This window comes from Hemicordylus capensis, chromosome 2 (genome assembly GCF_027244095.1).
Source record: "Hemicordylus capensis ecotype Gifberg chromosome 2, rHemCap1.1.pri, whole genome shotgun sequence".
NCBI lineage: Eukaryota > Metazoa > Chordata > Lepidosauria > Squamata > Cordylidae > Hemicordylus > Hemicordylus capensis.
Genome location: NC_069658.1, coordinates 404,198,176 through 404,214,707, shown reverse-complemented (window position 1 = coordinate 404,214,707; position 16,532 = coordinate 404,198,176). Strand labels below are relative to the sequence as shown.

The 16,532-nt window shown below is 49.4% G+C and overlaps 1 protein-coding gene across 6 annotated transcripts in view; it reads left to right on the top strand.

Annotated features, from left to right (window-relative positions):
- The window catches only part of KIF19 (kinesin family member 19), a 46,310-nt gene that overhangs the window by 28,889 nt on the left and 889 nt on the right, over nt 1-16,532 (top strand). For 5 of the 6 annotated variants that reach the window (XM_053299328.1, XM_053299331.1, XM_053299330.1 and 2 more), the window contains 14 exons: nt 565-690; nt 2,339-2,533; nt 3,377-3,523; nt 4,755-4,877; nt 6,062-6,209; nt 6,714-6,888; nt 7,245-7,443; nt 7,632-7,902; nt 8,393-8,514; nt 9,941-10,095; nt 11,822-11,927; nt 12,778-12,874; nt 14,037-14,437; nt 15,439-15,598. In XM_053299328.1, coding sequence (XP_053155303.1) covers nt 565-690; nt 2,339-2,533; nt 3,377-3,523; nt 4,755-4,877; nt 6,062-6,209; nt 6,714-6,888; nt 7,245-7,443; nt 7,632-7,902; nt 8,393-8,514; nt 9,941-10,095; nt 11,822-11,927; nt 12,778-12,874; nt 14,037-14,437; nt 15,439-15,598 — 2,425 coding nt within the window. Of the gene's footprint in view, nt 1-564; nt 691-2,338; nt 2,534-3,376; nt 3,524-4,754; nt 4,878-6,061; nt 6,210-6,713; nt 6,889-7,244; nt 7,444-7,631; nt 7,903-8,392; nt 8,515-9,940; nt 10,096-11,821; nt 11,928-12,777; nt 12,875-13,928; nt 14,438-15,438; nt 15,599-16,532 lie in introns of those variants that run through there. The other variant, XM_053299333.1, reaches the window with a different exon arrangement.

Genomic DNA, 16,532 nt, shown 5'->3' with positions numbered 1-16,532 from the left:
GCTACCAAGACCCAATCCAGGCTGAATTTCGTATGTGGCAAAGGCATCCGCACAACCACTTTGCTGTTGACTGGTGCAGTTTGAAGTTAGCACAGGCTGACTGAAAAGCATAGTTGTTGCCACAGGCTGAACAATCACATGCAGGAGGCCCCAATCTCACTCCCAGCTATTGTGCTTTCTTTGCACTTGCTAGAGGAAACTGGATGTTCCTATTGGCACTATGGGTATTGAACTGAACTGGCTGTCACTCTAATTACCAGTGCCAGGTGTTCACCATAGATATGAAGGGAAGCATCCATAGAGAGTCATGGCCAGCGATGGCTTGCAATACAGAACCAGAAGTTCAAGCTGTTGGTCACACTAGTCTTTTTCCTGTCTCTACGACCCAAGACATAGCTGCAGTTGTGACAAAGGTCCCTATTTATATTCTTGGGGAAGGGATGTGGGGAGTTGAATTTGTAGCAGTCCAGATTCCATGATCTGGCTTCCTAAAAGCTACAGTAGCCAACTCCAACTTGCACAGTCCTTCAGCCCACAGGCGCCTGCTCTTTTCCTTTCCACTAGATCTACAATGAGATGATCCGGGACCTGCTCAACCCCTCCCTGGGCTACCTGGACCTGCGTGAGGATTCCAAGGGCATCATTCAAGTGGCTGGGATTACTGAGGTGTCCACCATCAATGCTAAGGAGGTGAATAGGAATAAAGCAGTTATAAACGTGGAAAGAACCAGAGGGTCATGCACGTTACTGCTGCCAAATGCAGTTCTGCAGGATAGTGGTCTCAGTTCCTCACTCGATATTCGCAGAAGCTAGCCATCACTTTTTATCTTTCACGATAGCCAGGGTTGGCCCTAGGATTCATAGCTCCCTGGGCAAGCAGTACCTTTGTGGCCAACCCCACCTCACCCTGCCCCACATGGTTAGTTTATCAGCATTGTGTGGCTTATACGGGATTGCAGACCCTACTAGCGTTAACATGCCCTCCTGTTCCCAGGCTTTCCCAGCAATGAAACTGAAAACATACCTACCCAAACAACCTGTAGAGCTTTGAATGAGCTGCTTTCCTTCTCCCTGGCTCACTACAGATAACACATTCAATAAGCAGCGAGCCACCAAGTTCAGCTCAGCGCCTCCCTTCAGGAGGGCACCCCGGGGCCACCCACCTGGCTCTCACAGCCCTACGGCTGGCCCTGGCTGTAGCTCGTTTGGGATTGTTCTAATTGAAGATCCAGATCCAGCCCACTGGGTTTAAAGAGCTAGCAGCCTTGATTCGACCGATGAGCAGTTCATCTAGCCCAGCATCCTGACTCACACAGTGGCCAAGACAACCTGGTTTCCCCTTGTTGTTAGAGACGGCGTCAGCTCAGCATCCTCGCACAGCATCCTGGCTAGTGGCCCATGAATAATCTGATCCTTGTTTTTTACTCTCATATTGGTGTTTCTGTTGCTAGAGATTTGAGCACTTTCAGGCAACCTGATTGTTTGTTCTGCTACTTACTGAGAGGTGAGACAGGCCTTAAGCTGGGCATAGGACTGAATTCTTAATTGGTGGTTCTTATTTGCATTGGATTTCATTTTTGAGACAGAGGAGGAAAACATTGGATGAGGTGAGGCAAGAATCAGTCTTAAGAGGAGACAAATCAGCCCAGGGCTTTTTGGCAATCACTAAGTTGCTGGGGTTGCTAGAGGGACTTTGGAAACTGGGTTGCACAACTACAGGTGTAGATTCTCTTATCTGGTTTCCTTCCTGTTCAGGAAGATGACTGTTCAAAATCTGGCTTCTCTGGAATATATTGCCCTTGTGAATGTTAAATGAAATTACCAACAAGAAAGAGTTTCAGATCCATGTACTGGGTAAAAGGTCTCGCAGAGCATAGCTGTCCTCTGCAACCCTTGGCTCCTTCAGCTTCGCAGGTAGTTGCCTCCCCCCGCTTCCCGTTCTTGGGCTCCCCCATGAGCTTTCCTCTCTGGATAGCTCCTTTTGCCTCTCCCCCTTGTCTCCATCCCCCCCACCTTAAGTGGCTCAGCAGGGAAATGCTTGGCTAAGAAGCAGAAGGTTGCCGGTTCAAATCCCTGCTGGTACTATATCGGGCAGCAGCAATATAGGAAGATGCTGAAAGGCCTCATCTCATACTGCATGGGAGGAGGCAATGGTAAACCCCTCCTGTATTCTACTAAAGACAACCACAGGGCTCTGTGGGAGCCAGGAGTCGAAATCGACTTGAGGGCACACTTTACTTACTTACTTATTTGTCTCCATCCTGGCGCAGAATTGAACAACACTCATGGCCGCTAGTTTTACAAGGGTGCTCTCTGCCTTCACTTCTCTTCCACGCAGATAATGCAGCTGCTGATGAAAGGCAATAAGCAACGGATGCAGGAGCCAACAGCAGCCAACCGGACTTCCTCACGCTCCCATGCGGTGCTACAGGTTACCGTGCGTCAGAAGAGCCGTGTCAAGAATATTATGCAGGAGGTGCGCGTGGGCCGACTCTTCATGATTGACTTAGCTGGCTCTGAACGGGCCTCGCAGGTATGAGGAGAAAGGAGCGACCCTCTCTGCAATTAGCATGCACCACCGAGACTTCCAGAAGAGCAATGGAAAGGACTCTGGTGGGAAAGAATAGCAAGGGGCACAGACACAGCTGCTCAAAGTGGTGGAGACAACACCTCAGTACTGAAACTCTGGGCCTCCACTGTGGTAGTCATAAGCATTGGTGGACTTTCACAGTTACCTCAGTTTAGAACTTTGAAATGTATATTGTTTCCTGTCCTTTTGGTCCCAGAGAGAAAAGTTAAAGTAAGAGTGAGAGTACACCAACCTTGCTTTAAAGAGAGCTAGCTGAAATGGGACTGAGGTTCCCGGCTCAACCATGACATTCACTGGGATTAGGCGGCCTTGAACCAATTATGGTTTTATCCAGCCTAGCTTATCTGACAAGGTTGTTGTGAATGGGATCATCTCATGAACACCACCTTGAGCTTCTTGGAGGAAGAGTGACATACAAATGTAATAAACAAAAGTATCCATTTTAAACTCTCTTGTTCATGTGAATATCATCAGAGTAGGCCCCACTCAACATCTTCCCAAAGCGACAGAATGAAATCACGTCCTTTACGGAAAATAACTCCTGTTGAGCTAAGAATACTGAAGTGGCGCACAGCCTTCACTTTCAGTCCCCATTTGTTAGCCAGCACTGAACGGCAGAACCACTATGCATAAGAACATAAAAGAAATGGATCAGGGCACAGGGAGCATGAGGGAAATAGATGCCAACCCACTCTCCACATTACAGTCCAGAAAAATGGCTCTGCTTAGTCTTTGTTGGAACAATGGCTCCCTTTTCATGTCCATCCTACTCTCCTGCTCCCACAGACTCAGAACCGCGGGCAGCGAATGAAGGAGGGGGCTCACATCAACCGCTCCCTGCTGGCTCTTGGCAACTGCATCAATGCACTCAGTGACAGGGCAGGGGTCAAGTATGTCAATTATCGGGACAGTAAGCTCACCCGCCTTCTGAAGGTAGGTATGCCATGAGTGGGCTTGGCAAGGCAGTGGGGGCAATCATCTGCCAATAAGGTGAAGTTGGCAGACCTTGAGCTAAATTATACATTCTGTCAGTTCTCCTCTTCCAGAGGCAAGCCAGCGCAAGCCAGGACAAAGGGCATTTTAAGCCAGCTGTAGTACTCCTGAGTGTGGAACTAAACATTACACAAAAAATGGCAGTCCTGTGTCTAAGTTCTCACCTTCCACTCCTCCTAGTAGTAGTAGTAGTAGTAGTAGTAGTAGTAGTAGTAGTAGTTCTTTTATTGCAGCCATAGACCCAACAAAAACAAAGGTGACAATAACACAGCCGTTCAGAATTACAATAAGTGGAATAAATATAACAATACATACAGGTAAGACTAAAACTACCATAAGATCAAACTTATAAAAGACCATGGCGGGATGTCTGTCTCATCGCCCCATAAATAAATTTGGCTACCACTCTGGTGACTTCAGCATTGGTATCAGCCAAACAATAATTAAGATAAAAAGGATCAGACCTACCAGGGAATTGCTCTCCTCCTAGTAGGGGTGTGCACGCACGCTGGCCACTTCCGGTATTACGCTGACCGGGGCAGCAAGAAGGCACACAGCTGCCCCGTGCCAGCAATTATGACCGCAGCGCCAGCAGGAGAAACGCGGCGGTAGAAGTAAGGACACCCTCCCCTGCCTTAAAGCAACCCTCCTGGGAGTGTACGGAACCAGTTCTGTGCACATCCCTACCTCCTAACGTTCAGTACTACTATCCCTTGTCCCGAAGTGTGTTTCCCTCGCCCTCTCCCCATCATTGGCTGTTCCTGGTGGGGAAATGTGCAGTATAATGACATCAAGACATGGGCTAAGTTGCACTGGGTGTTATGGAGTGGGAGGGAGCAACTCCATAAATGACGCAAGCAGCGGGTACACTGATGCAGGGCAAGCAGAGGAAGCATATGCAGGGATTCCAGTGTGGGGTGTGGGGACCAGAGGGCTGTGCCAAAGGCTTCACAGAAATGTCTAGTACAATTGATGCCTTGCCCTGATGTTCGTTTCTTCACACACACCCCTCTCCCCCTCTACATTGTTGGCTGTTGCTGGCAGGTTAACACACAGTGCAATGGGAAACAGGTGGCCCCTGCATGTAGACTGGGTGGCCTTACGGGGCTGCAGGGCGACTGTGCTCCCTCTGACCTATTTTCAGCCCTCCTGCCTTGCTCTCTTACCCCAGGACTCGCTGGGCGGAAACAGCCGGACAGTGATGATCGCTCACATCAGCCCTGCCAGCAATGCCTTCGAAGAGTCACGGAGCACCCTGACCTATGCCGAGCGTGCCAAGAGTATCCGCACCACGGTATGGTCCTGCAGACCCTGCTTTGCCCACTCTTCAGCATGTCCAGATTTCTGATCAGTCTCTTGCATCAGGCAGGCATCCTTGTTTCATTCAAGTCACACAGTCTTCAGTTCTCCCGTCCTGAGCATCCAAACTTCCATGTTGGCACTGACCTAGCCTGTCACAGGCTTTAGGGAACAAATATTATTCCAGAATGTGACAAGTCTGTAAGACATGCTGGTTGCCTCATTTCAGCACAGCAGTTATATGCTTCCTAGAGGCATCTGTCTTGTCCAGATGGATAGAGAGTTCTGGAATAGATGGACATTTGGTCTGATTCAGCAGGGCTGTTCTTACATTGTTACTTACGGATGGACATCATTACTCCAGTGTGTTCTACATTCTTTTAGAGAGCAACCTCATAACTGTTCCACCCCTGCAAAGTCCTAAAACTTCCATCAAGCCCTTCCAACACTCCAGCTGCACTTTTACACCACCCCGTGCTCTCTAGCACATTTGTTTGTTTGATTGTTTGAAATATTTCTGTACAGCACAGAATGCAAAGTTGGTATGTTGTCCCACATCTGGGGGCTTACGGGAATCCATATCATCATCATCATCATCATCATCATCATCATCATCATCATCATTTTATTATTGTATTATTATTGTATTATTATTTAAGTACCCTATTTCAACAACAAAAAAGTTCTCAAAGTGCTTTACATTGCAACAGATATGAGAAAATGGTTCTCTGTCTGAAAAGGGATCACACACTAAAAAAGAAAACACACACACACAAAACTAGCAATAGCCACTGGAGAGAACATAAGAACAGCCCTGCTGGATCAGGCCCAAGGCCTATCTAATCCAGCATCTTGTTCCACACAGTGGCCCACCAGATGCCTCTGGGAAGCCCACAGGCAAGAGGTGCAGACATGTCCTCTCTCCTGCTGTTGCTCCCCTGCAACTGGTATTATTTAGAGGCATCCTGCCTCTGAAGCTGGAGGTGGCCTATAACCATCAGAGAGATGCTATGCTGGGTTGAACTGGGACAGTTGCTATACCCCTGCTAAATATAAGAGAGCCACCATTATGAAATGGTGCTTCTTGCCCAGTTAGCAGGGGTGTTGCATATTGGATGCTACATGTGCTCTCAGCACTCATTCTTCTCTCTCTCTCTCTCTCTCTCTCTCTCTCGGCAGGTAAAGCGTAACCTTCTTAATGTTTCATATCACATTGCCCAGTACACGAGTATCATTGCTGACCTGCGTAGTGAAATTCAGCGGCTGCAGCGTAAGATTGAACAGCAGGAGCCACGCCCAATGCGACCTGACATACGTAGTATTCAAGGTAACGCGGGGCGGGGAGCCCTGCAGGGAGTCAAAGAGATGTCATGGGTGTGAATATACTCCCCTGCAGTACTGTATTTAGGTGTGTATGAATTTCCTCAACTCTGCCTGCAGTGGATCCACAGAGAGGGGGTGTGTGTGTGTGTGTGTGTGTGTGTGTGTGTGTGTGTGTGTGTGAGAGAGAGAGAGTGTGAGTGTGTGTGTGTGTAGGTGTAGGGTGGGGCGGCTTGATGCTTCTAAATGAAGTGGGAAGCCTGCAGGTCATGGAGTTTACCATTCAGACTAGAAAAGATTCTGCCAGATAGATTCGAAGGTGTGTCAGAGGTTTTGGGCAGCCTGGATCTAGGTGGGAGGGTGGGATGCCTGGCTGCCCTGGAAGTGCCACGGAGTGACGGGAGGAGGTGTAGGGCATGTCTACGGTTGCTGCTCTTTGACTTTGACATTTTGACTGGTCTCCTTGCATCAGTTGAGCCCTTCTTCTCCCCTCACCCACTGTGCATCACAGCTGAAGTACAACTCCACGGTAACTCCTTTGAGAGGCAGGAGATGGATCAGCTACGAGAACAGCTGATTAGCACCTTCCGGGAGCAGATGGATGTACGGCGCCACCTCATGGAGCTGGAGAACAATTACATGGAGATCCAGATTGAGAGCTCCCGCCACCTACTCGTTATTGCTGAGTAAGCAGGGAGTCAAGGGTGGGCAGGACACATTCCTGCATCCTTGGGATGCCCCGTGCAAATTCTCTGTCAGAGACTGCGCTGGGAGCCTAGGAGCTAAGCTACACACCATATTAAACATGTTAGTATAGCTCCATCTTTTTTAAAAAAAATCAGCTGAAGGGGTCCCAAATAAAATAAAAGACAAAGCTACAGTGAGTTTGTTTAATGTCATGTGCAGTCTGACTCTTAGTAAGGGTGGGAGATAAACATAGCTGGGTGGGTATCCCCATTGCCATCTCTTGATTGTGATATACCCTCTCCACCTTCCTTCCTCCTATTCCTCCCCCCCACCCCACCCCCACCCCGTCCACAAGCTGGGAGCAGGAAAAGGCACGTCGGGCACAGAAATGGCGAGAAGAACAGAGGAAAGAGAGCTACAGCAAAGATGAAAGCGAGAAAGACTCTGACACCGGTGACGACCTCTCAGATGTGCCAGAGCCCCAGGAAGTGACACTAGCTAGGGAACACATCACCGCCCTCCTGGGAGAACAGGATAAACTTCATAAGCAGAAGGTGTCTGAGGCCAAGGAGGCTGAGGGGTATCTGCTGAAATGGGGAAGGAGGGGAGCCCGGGTCTACAGACAGAGGGCTATTGCAGTGTCTGTGGGGTGGAGCAGTTTACAGTCCTCATGGGTCCCTGTAGCACGAGCTCCGTTGCCTTTGCTGGCCTTGTGAGCCTGCGTAACTCTTTCCTGTACCAGGCAGAGCTGGAGAGGCGGTTCTGGGAAGTCCGGCAGCGAGGGCACCGGCTGGAGGAGGCTTTGCCCTGGCGCATCAGCTCAGAAGAGCAGCGAGAAGTCCTGAGCCTGCTCTGTAAGGTCCATGAGTTGGAGGTGGAGAACACAGCCATACAGTCGGGTGCCCTGCTCAAGGACAACCTCATCCGGCACCAAGAGCGAACTGTGCGCCGCTTTGAGCGCCACCACAGCCTTTGCCACCGCATAATCCACGAACAACGGCAGGTCATTCATGGTATGGGCCACAACTGCTGCTCAGTGGAGAGATATGGAACCTGCTGCACCTTGCAGTCATGGGCCATACTGCACTCTCTGAACCAGGCAGCTAAAGAGGAGGAAACTCCATTACCGATCTCTTACATTGATTGTTAGGGCCATGAAACGTCAGTGTGGCGAGCTACAGAGCGTGGCTGATGTGGCCCTCCCACATTTTCATTCAATCTGACGCAGACTGCCCATGTGTGCAGCTACAATTAGATTAATTTTGTGGCATATTGCAACGCTGTTATACTCTGACTTGATGCCTTGACTCAATCTGGTGATGCCATTGCATGGATGCCTCACACAAACTGGCCATGCCCAATGCATTTTTAACAGGGGCATCAGCACCACTGCCTCCGTGGCTGTAAGGGAGCCATGGTCTCAGTTCCATACCAAAGTGAAGCCTGTAGGGTATATTGGTTCCTGCAATGTGTAACCTCCGCCTGATCCCTCTTTCTTGTCAGAGTCTCAGCTTTTGGTGCCATCTCACCTGGAAGAACTGTATCAAGCCTACCTGCATGAGCTGGAGGAAGGCAACTTGGACCGTGTTGCTGCCATTGACCGTGCAGCTGCTAGGGCCCTCAAGGTAACATGCCACCCCTGGGACTGAAGCCTTTAGACCCTAATGCAGAGCAAAGCCCATTGGCTACACCTATATCCATACAAAACTCATTCCCCATGACACCATCTGCTCATAGCAGAGGCCTAAACCTGTTGGGTGTTCCATTATGCAAGAGGCCTGACCTCATAAAGCAAAATCTTTGGGCTGTTCACACCAAGGGACCTAGCCAGACTTCTGCTCCAGTACATTCTTGGTGAGATCCTATCCACACTCAGCAACCAAGTCAGGAATGAAGGCAGGACTTTTCCAGCCTACCCACCTTCAGTGGAGATCCGGTCAGAGAGACAGCCTTTATAGGGCAGAGCCAGCTTCACTCCAGTTTTGATCCATGGGCACATTAAAACTGCAGCTGAATCCTGGAGAAGTCAAGCAGTTTGCTCCATCAGAGGGCAAAGCTAGCAGTAGAACTCTTGTTTCTTAATGCTTTGAACTACCAGTGATGTTACCACTTGGCCACAGTATCTTCTTTGACTCATCAGCCTCAACTGTGAACTTTGGGCAGAGAAGACATAGTTGCATTGTAGGGCTGTGCCGAAATGTGATTTGGCATCCAAATCGTGGGAAGATCCCTTTAAAACCAAGGGCTTACACCTCCTCTTTAGAGGTGAGCAGGTCCATACCTGCTCTCCTCCGATTGCCACCATTGCCATAATCCCAATGCTTCTCCCAGCTATGCCCATGCGCCAGCAGGGTATCTCGCAGCTGCCCCTGTGTGACGCCAGCATGCAGATGGCCTCCGAGCATGCATGGTGGCCATTTGTGTGGTCACCATGGTGGCTGCATGGTCTGCATGGTTGCTGATTACACAAATGGTCATCACTCATGCACGAGGGCCATGTGCATGCCAGCATCACACAGGGACAACTCAGCGATGCCCCGCCGGCACACAGGCATAGTTGGGGGGAGCACCGGGATTATGGCCATGGCAGCGTTGGAGGAGGAACATGCTCCCCTCCGTGTTAAAGGGACCTTGTAAGCCCTCAGTTTAATATGACGACGACAACGATAGATATTTCTATACTGCTCCTCAACCAACGTTCTCAAAGTGGTTTACATAGAAAAATAAATAATACATAAAGAAGATGGATCCCTGTCCCCAAAGGGCTCACATTCTAAAGAGAAGCAAAAGGCAGATACCAGCAACAGGCACTGGAGGGATACTGTGCTGGGGTTGGCTAGGGCCAGTTGTTTCCCCCCTGCTAAATATGAGAGGTGTATATAAATATAAATAGACACTTTAAACGGTGTCTCTTTGCTCAGTTTGCAGGGGTTTAAAGGGATGTGCCTGTGACTGGGATGCTGAATCACATTTCGGCACATCCCTATTGCATTGCTTTGCTTTGCCTTGCCCTGCTGGGCTGTCAGAGCTTGTATGCTATTTGCCCTGCAGGAGACATCTGTGCCAAAGCTCCCCCCACTCCCAGTGGAAAGTATCCTGGACTCTGACCAAGAGAGCGTAAGGACACTGGGCTCTGAGTATCAGCAGCCGCCTCGACGGGATTCACGGAGGAACACTCTCCCACCCCTTGTACCAGAGACAGACAGGTAAGAGCCATGTGGTAGCTCAAGAAGTGCGTGATGGGGGTTGCAGGAGGGTAATTCCAAATCAGCTGGCCCTCCACAATATACACAGAGGGGTTGTCCGAGAAACCTTGGATAATAGATCTCCATAGTGAGAGAGTAAGTGGTTCCAGAGGTGCTTCAGGGAAAGAGCAATTTAAGTTAGAACAAGTGGACATGTGCAAAGTTTAACAGAAAGATGATCATCCACATGTACACCATCATTTCCTCTTCATTCTGCCTTCTCTCCTCACCTTAGATTCTCTCTTTTTTCCTATCTGCCCCCACTTCCAATTTCATCTCTTCTTTCGTATTCCTTACCCTGCATTTCCTTTCTTCCTCACCCTTCAGTTTATTGTCTACATGTTTTCTGAATCTTGTGAGGAAGGTCTTCAGGCTGCTCTGCCAGGCATGTCGGGGAAGGCACCCAGCCTGTCAGGAAGCAGTTCCACTCTAGGGAACTCTTGTCAGCCTGGAGTGTCTTGTTTTCTCCCTCCTCTTCCTTATAAAGATCTTATGAAGACTCCCATTCCTGGAGCGTTAGGGGAATGGGATAAAGCAGGGCATGCCCTAAAGCTGTGCTGATGTCATACTGGAAATCTACATGCTTAGATTTGAGTGTTTTTGTTTTGTTGTTGTTAGCAGCATCAGCAGCATCACCATCAATTTCTACATTTCTACATTTATTTATTTACTTGCTTACTCATTCATTCATTCATTCCTTTATTCTGAGTGGCTATATTCTGCCCCAAACCTTCAGGATTTATGGATTGTATCACAAATGTGTTCCAATGGAGAAAATGTTTTATCTGTTTATCAGTATGGTTTCTGGCACTTCAGTATTGTTGTGTAGATATATATGCTCAGTGCATGATGGATATAGTTGGTGACTGTTTGAACTGCTGCTTTATAAAGGCTGGCAAACATTCCAAAAAGATACAGTCCCCTTTTAAAAAAATCAAACTTAAAAAATATATATACTTTCCTTCCAAAGGAGGAGAGTAAAATCACTTATATAGATACACCCACAGCCTATGGGGAGCTGCCCTGAACAAACTGTCCATCTTGTCCCCATCTTGTCTAGTGCTGTTAACCTGAAGAGGCCCTGTCAATTAATCTCAGGCAGAAACCTTTCCCAGCCCTTCCTCCTGAGATCCTTTATCTGGAAATGGCAGGGATTCACCCTGTGACCTTTTACAAGCAAATGATGTGCTCTGCCACTGAACTACAGTGCAATCAATGTGAACTGTACAGATGAAAATCTTTTACCCTAGACACGGGTCAGATATTTGGCAGTAGAGCGAGTGTAGGAACCCCAGTTGCTGCCATATAGCTTTAAAATACAAGGGAAGAGTGTAATTTGCAGTGAAGAAATGGGTGTGTGTGTGTGTGTGTGTGTGTGTGTGTGTGTGTGTGTGTGTACCATTCTTTGTCTGCCACGTTTCCCTTGCAATTCCCTTATTTTCACTTTTTTCTCAACAACACGGCAAACGCATGCCTGGAAACCCTGGATGGGCAAAAGGCAGCTGGGGGAGGGAGTTGCAAGTGAAAAGAGGCAGGTGGGGGAGGAGGGTTAAGCATCCCTCACCTACCCATTCCCCTTGCAAACCTTGCCCCAAAGCAAGGCTGTGTCTGTATCAGAAGCTCTGTTTCTACCTGCAGGTCTCAGGCTCTAGTGTTCACAGGTTATCTTGCTTTCTCTTCTCATCAGTGAAGCCAGCCAGGTGTTCAAGACCAGTCCACGAGCGCGGCAGATCAAGAATTCGGTGGTAGTGACACCTCCTCCTATCCATGTCAACGGCATGATCAGCCAAGAGGTGTGAGCAATAGAGAAGGGAGAGACTTCATATTTATTTTTATTTGTTTTCATATTTCTATCATGCGCTTCCTCCGAGGAGCCCAGAGTGGTGTACATGGTTTATGTTTATCCTCCCAACAGCCCTGTGAGGTAGGTTAGGCTAAGAGATAAATGACTAGCCCAGAGTCACCCAATGAGTTTCATAGCTGATGAGGATTTGTATTTGTTTCTCCGCAGTCCTAGTCCAACACTCTAACCACTACACCTCACCGGCTGTGGGAGGGATCTGAGAATGCATGAGCATTCATCTGTACAAGAAAGAGTGTTAGTGGGTACGGTTCAGCAAAACACACATAATTTCATAGCACAACCACAGTATGGAAGAGCATGCTAAGCAGAAAGCTTCAGACATGGCAGAGGGGAGCCAGAGTGCTGCTGCAAATCCATGTCTCATTGACCCACTGCTACAGGGCCCATTCCCACATTCTTTTCTTTTATCTATTTAACATGTTTTAACAAGTTCAGATGTTAGAAATGAGTTATGTTCAACACTTGTATGAGTGTGCAGTGTGCACAGGTACAGTCATTCACATGCTATGCTGAATGCAGTTACAGAAGAATGCTTCCTATCTGTACCATGCATGTAAAGGGCTTGTATCCAGGTTCCTTTTAAAAATGAACACAGGCATAATCATTCACACAAACACATGTATGAGTGTACAGACATCTGTTCATTCATACAGGAAAACATCTGGATCAGGCTGCACTGGTGGTGCCATGCAGCCTGCAAGGGAGGGTGTGTGCACACAAATGAGGCCAATAGCTGCAAAGCCCGGAGAGAAGTTCTCTTGACCTGCCTCTCTCCACAGCATGTACCCCGAGACAGCCTGGTGAGCCTGGGCAGCCAACGAAATTCCTCCCCTGACAGCAGCGATCATTGTTCTGATGGCATCCTCGCATGTGGAGGTAACTGTAGCCCAGACATTTAATGGTTAAATATGTCCCTGAGGGGCCCTCTGCCTCTTCTCAGTCCTGTCCCAAGTTGACAGCAGCGGAAGGAAATTTTAACAGCCTCAGTGTGTGGAGACAGGGGCACTTTCAGAGGACAGGACTTCCAGAGGAAGGTCCAGTCCCCTGCAGGCCGGGGGTGGGTGGGGCCTCCAAATGCTGAGCGGCCCGCTAATTTAAGTGGCAGGATTGTCCATGCAAAATGTGGTATCTCTCTGCAAATCAGTGGGATGTGTCTTATTTGGAATCTCTTCTAAAATTACCCCAAAAGGGGGAGGTTTCCTGCTTTTCCTGAGCATGTTCTGATGTAAAAATAGTGCATTACAGATTATCTGGCGGCAAGGGCAGGGATGCCCCGCCCCTCACCAAAAAAAAAAGGCTCTTAGATCCAGGCTCCAAAATGATCTAGGTGCACCACTGTGTGGAGGTTCCCCTTTCTGTTCTGAGATACCCAGCTGTCTTTCCAGGGGGTTCCTGAGGGCTGCATGACTTTCAGGAACAGAGGTGTGCAAATGGAAATAGCTTTTGCAGTGAGAGGAAAGATGCGAAAATGCCCCCTCCCCCTTTGGGTCTGCTGCACTAGAAGCCTTCAGCGGAGGGCACTGAAAGCCTCCCATGAACCCACAGCCCTTCTTCTGTCTACTGGGCTGCTCATTGTGCCAGCCATGAGGATGCAGATGGATATTGATTGGATTGGATTGGATTTGTATACTGCCCTTCCAAAAATGGCTCAGGGTGGTTTACATTAAAATATTGTTATTGTTATTTTTATTACTATTACGACTATTATTAATTAACCTATAGTTTAGAGATGTACAAAGGGAGACTCACAATAATGGGGAGAAGGACTCTTTGCCCCCTGCTCCCACATCCCACAGCACACCCGTCTCTCCTGGCAGGTCTCTCTGTGACCTGCCCCTAAGGAGGCCTCCCCTCTCACACTTTGCACTGTTAAAACAACAGCATTTCTTTTGCTTTCTGGCATTTCAAACTCAACCGTCTCCACAAGCAGGACTCTTTGTAGTCGGGGCCAAACGCTAGGCCAAGGAAGCATGAATTACGTTTGAAAAGGCCGGATGGGCGCTTGTGCTTCTTTGACATATGCATCCTCCATTGGCAGAACGCAAGGCAATAGTGAGTGGCACCAAAAGCATTGCCGTGAAGGCTGCCCGACGCCGCTCCCGCGTGCTGGAGTCTGACCGACTGAACCTGCTGGAGCCAACCAAGGAGTGCAGTCGCCTTTCCCTGCACTCTCTGAGTGAGAGCGAGGACCCCTTGTGCCGGGAGACTCCTGCTCTCTGCCAGCCCCCCAGCCCCAGCCTGCAGCATGCTGTTAGCGAGGACAACCTCTCCAGCAGCACCGGTGAGACTGTCCCGAGAAGGAGTGCCCCCAGACGCTCTCCTGGCCACTGGCTTCAAGCTAGCAAAAAGGGAAACAAGAAACTGGAGAAGAGGGAAGAATCGCTGGAGGTGAAGAGGAGGAAGCGAAGGTCACGGTCTTTTGAGGTCACTGGCCACAGGGTAGGTCCTCCACATTTCAGAACCTTTCAGCCCAGTAGAATGCCAGCATCTGGAGGATTACCCCCTCATTATTCAAGGCTGTGGGGCTGAGTGAACGACCACTGTGGTGTTTCAGCCATGGCTGAGGCTGGGGTGGGGCTTCACTAATTGCAATGGCTGATATGACATGCAGCTTCCTGTCACCCTAATACTCCGCTCCAGGGCTGCTGCAGAATGCTAAGGCGCAGAGTTGGGAATGCTCAGAATGAGCAGTGGTGCTAGCAGTGCTTCCACTGTTTGCCACATTGCAGTGAATGGGGAGAATGGCACAAGTGCTACTTGTGCAACCACTCATTCTGAGCAGCCCCAACACTGCCTTGGCACTCTGCAGCAGCCCTAGGGGCAGAGCATTTGGGTGACGAGTGCATCATGTCAGCCAATGTATCTGTCAGGGACAAACTCTGAGCTTCTGCTGCATTCTTCCAGGCAGCCCTTGAGTGGACTGTAGCTCTGCTTTCAGAGTGCCGGCCATTGCTCCAGCCCCTTTGTTCTTTTTCATGACACCCCCATGGGCCTTTCAAATATGTCTGTATAGTGGGAAGGCAGGCTGGTAAGGCTCACGTGAGAAGCTCCCCCAGGACCCACAGCTCTGAAGTTGCAGATCACAAACATTTCCAACCAGGCTTTGTCTCCTCATTTGAACATTTTGAAGAGCATCAAGGTCTTTGGATCTGCATGTTATCAGCTTACCACTTTCATGCTAAACCAAATGCACAGGAAGTCCACAGGAAGGGCCTTTGCATTCAAGGTGGCACCTTTCCCCCTAGGTTCCAAATCAGAAAGCAGGTCTTGCAGAATAAATAACTTGTGCAAATACCCAGCTGGCACCTCTCTGTGGTGCATATTGTCTCTCGATCCCCCCTTTGAAATCCTCCTTGCAGATGTGCCTCCCCAGAAAGTCATGGTGAGGTAAAGGAGATTCCTGACCCTTCCAACCGGTTGACTGTCTTTGCCCCCTGCAGCTCCCATGTCCAAAGAACAATGCTGCCCGCCATCATCCACTAGAAAGCAGTTCTGAGCACAAGATCATGGCAGCAGGAGGGACACTCGGCACCCGCGGCATCGGAAAAGCTGCAGTGCAGTTCTCCAGAGTGAGGCTCCTGCAGGCCCAGCCAACGTCAGGTAGGTGAATCTGTCAGGCCAAAACTTGCTGTTAACTCTTGTTCACCACTATGGGTCCCAGCAGGGAATTTGGGCACCGCTGCTTATGGAAAGCCTGTGTGTTGTTGTCATGGTTAGGGTGCTGGATTCTGTCTGAGTTGACCTGGGTTTATATCCCTACTCTGCCATTAAGCTCACTGGTTGGATTTGGGCCAGTCACTTTCAGTCTCACCTACCTCACCAGGGTTGTGAGAATAGAATAGAGGATAGAGAGAACTGTGTACTAAGAACTAGGCCTGTGCGATCATGTCGACCCAACAGACATATCCGACCGAAATGACTTCTACTGGACCTTGTCAGAGGCAGTTCCAGCACAACAGCAGGGAGTTCCCAGTTGGCAGTCAAGAGGCCCCTTGCTGTTGTGGCAGAACTTGGACTCATGCCCTGCCCTCTCCACCTCCCCCAGGGGACAGGCGTCATGAGGTTGGGAGCACTACAGCGGCCACCTCACCTTCTGCCAGCTGTTCTGCAATTTATGAGGAACTCCCCCACCCCACCCCAATTATTTTCTGTCTCTGACTGGCACAGGGGCTTCTGGGACTCATAGTTCTTCCTGAGACTGCCTGAGAAGAAACTCTGAATCCCAGAAGCTCCCGTCCCACTCAGGCACCTTGACAAGAATGTTGGGGGAGGGGGGAGTACCTTCTATACTGCAGCATAGGTGGCAGATGAGGCAGCTACTGTCGTGCTGCTTGAAGAACAAATGAATCCTCACAGAGCCTGTCTCCTGCTCTGCTGCATCAGTCACAGGTAAAGGAAGAGGAGGAGAGGAGAGAGCAAAGCAGGGCAGGGTGGCTTGGGTGGGTGTCCAACAGACATGTTGGCTCTCCAGCCTGACACGATACAACACAGCAGTTGGAAGGGGCAGACATGGCCCCTCCCAACTATGCCACTG